We start from the raw sequence: 2,500 nt of genomic DNA, 5'->3' as shown, positions 1-2,500 counted from the left end.
TCACAGACTGGCACAAGCTTGCAGCTGAGCCAACAACAAAGTGACAGTTGCATGATCAATGGGAAGTCATTTGCAACTTAGTCTTTTATCAAAGACTGCGACTCTCAAACTGGGTGGCAAGATTGCACTGGATTTTAGTCCTTGGGGGCTAGTTGGCTTTTGGGAACTGCCCCAACGCCGACTGTCCTAAAACCCTCTTGGCCGCGAGAGTGGGGGTGTAACTTGGGCACGACACTCTCCACAAAAATCAAATTCTAGCCCAGATAGTTGGGACAGCATCTGCTGTTGTGATGGTCATAGTCGGACACGACTGACTGTAATACACATACATACTAAGGCAGGACACTGGCTGACATAGTGTTGTAAAGATACATATGATTTTATCAATACTACATTTTGATCAGTAAGGTATTTCTTTCTTTGTAATAAATTCTAACGTTGGTTTTTGTGTTGCGTTTTAATGCACTTTGTGCCCATCATGCTTTTGAACACCGTTTGTTTTGTTTCTGAAGATATGCGAATAGCGTTTTGTCGTGTGCCTTTGCATACTTGAACGTGAATCAGATGATAGCGTGCACTGGGAAATGATACCATTCATATAAACCGTTTGTGTCCTATGTTTTCGTTGTACCTTTTTAGTCTTATGCGTGTCAGTGTTTTGAGGCAAAGGATAAATGCTAAAAGAAAGGAGAGAGAAAAAAAGGATCGCAACTGTTATTCTGTCTCATTTATTTATGATAAAAAATTAAAAATAAAAAACAAGCTAGTACTTCCTTCTACTAAAATCTCTATAATAAACTCCTCTCTCTCTCTCTCTCTCTCTCTCTCTCTCTCTCTCTCTCTCTCTCTCTCTCTCTCTCTCTCTCTCTCGCTCTGACCAAGGGCGTTGAGATATTGCAGCTGGTCAGGCATCAGGGTAGCATATGTGGTGTAGCGTATGTGGATTTGCCGGAACGCAGTGACGCTTCCTCCTTGAGAAACTGAAAAGTAAAAACTGTTGTTTGCCAGACACGGCGATCGCCCTGAACACGGCCATGTTCGAGCAGAACGGTCGCTGCGGCTACGTGCTGAAGCCGGCAGTGATGCGCGAGCGGGGTCACGTGATGTACAACCACTTTAACCCCTGGGAGAAGGAGTTTGACGGCCTACACGCCACCATCTTCACCCTCCATGTCAGTTGGATTTGTTAACCCTTTGGGTACCAGCGATAAGTAACAGATTTTGTGGGTCATGTCCAAGTTTAGCTTCCTAAATCATTGCACGTATTTCACTGGCAAATTTGTGTGCATGTATGAAACGACAATACCAATAGTAGATGTTGTGACCATTTTCAGGTGGATTTCGACTCTTATTTTGAACGTTATTTTACTCACTGTTGATGCGGATTCAGTCACTAAACTAACGTGCAACCATCTTGCTTGTTTTTCATTTTTGGTCCCACAAACCATGGAAATGTCACCAATGGGTGCAATGATTCAGGATGCTAAAACTGGACATTACCCAGTTTGTGCATTTTGTTTCTTTTGGGGAGGAGATTCTGGCAGTGAAGTACTTGAAAGATATATATATATATATATATATATATATATATATATATATATATATAATATGTATGTGTTGTGTGTGTGTGTGTGTGTGTGTGTGTGTGTGTGTGTGTGTGTGTGTGATTCCAAACCTAACAGAATGGGAGTTCACATGAAATCTTCTTTCGATTCTTCTTCAGATTTTGAATCTGATTCTGATTGTTTCTTTTTCTTTCTCCATGTTCTTGTTGTTGTTGCTGTTGTTGTTGTTCTTCTTCTTCTTCTTCTTCTCTACATATATGTCTCTGTGTTTCTTCTCTATTTCTTATACAAAAGTCTTTTTTCAATCATCCACATCATCATCACCCGGTCGTCCCATCTCCACGTTGCGTTGACTGAAGAGTGTTGTTGCTCTCCACTACGACTGTCTGTTTTTGTTTGTTTGTTTTTGTTGTTGGTGGTGGTGGTGGTGGTGGTGGTGGTGTTTTTTGTTTGGTTTGTTGTTTGTTTGTTTGGTTGTTTTTTTTGTTTTGTTTTTTTTAATAATTTCCTTGCGTTTTTAAATTCTCCGTTGATTTTTCAGTTCTCACGTGCCGCACACACAAAGCGCACATGTTCCTTCACACAATACAAAGTCACTGTCTCTCGGCGTGCAGGTGATCTGTGGCCAGTACGTGTGCGCCAACTCCATGGCTAACGTGCCAACATATCCCTTCATACAATACAAAGTCACTGTCTCTCTGTCTCTCTCTCTCTCTGCGTGCAGGTGATCTCTGGGCAGTACGTGTGCACCAACTACACGGCCAACGTGCAGGTGGAGGTGGAGGTGATTGGCATCCCTGTGGACAGCAGCAAGCAGCGCACCAAGGTGGTGCCCAAGAACGCCCTCAACCCCATCTGGAACGACATCTTCACCTTCCAGGTCAGCTTGGGCTCTGTCTCTGTCCCTGGCTGTGTGTCTGTGTCTGTGTGTCTGT

General features: G+C 43.0%; 1 protein-coding gene across 1 annotated transcript in view; it reads left to right on the top strand.

Annotated features, from left to right (window-relative positions):
* Window positions 1-2,500, top strand: part of LOC143277179 (uncharacterized) — a 523,243-nt gene that overhangs the window by 508,089 nt on the left and 12,654 nt on the right. The window contains exons 39-40 of the mRNA XM_076581953.1: window positions 1,009-1,172; window positions 2,290-2,445. Coding sequence (XP_076438068.1) covers window positions 1,009-1,172; window positions 2,290-2,445 — 320 coding nt within the window. The remainder of the gene's footprint in view (window positions 1-1,008; window positions 1,173-2,289; window positions 2,446-2,500) is intronic.

Source organism: Babylonia areolata, chromosome 2 (assembly GCF_041734735.1).
Source record: "Babylonia areolata isolate BAREFJ2019XMU chromosome 2, ASM4173473v1, whole genome shotgun sequence".
Lineage (NCBI taxonomy): Eukaryota > Metazoa > Mollusca > Gastropoda > Neogastropoda > Buccinidae > Babylonia > Babylonia areolata.
Note: the sequence above shows the minus strand (reverse complement) of the source record. Positions and strands in the feature narration are given on the sequence as shown.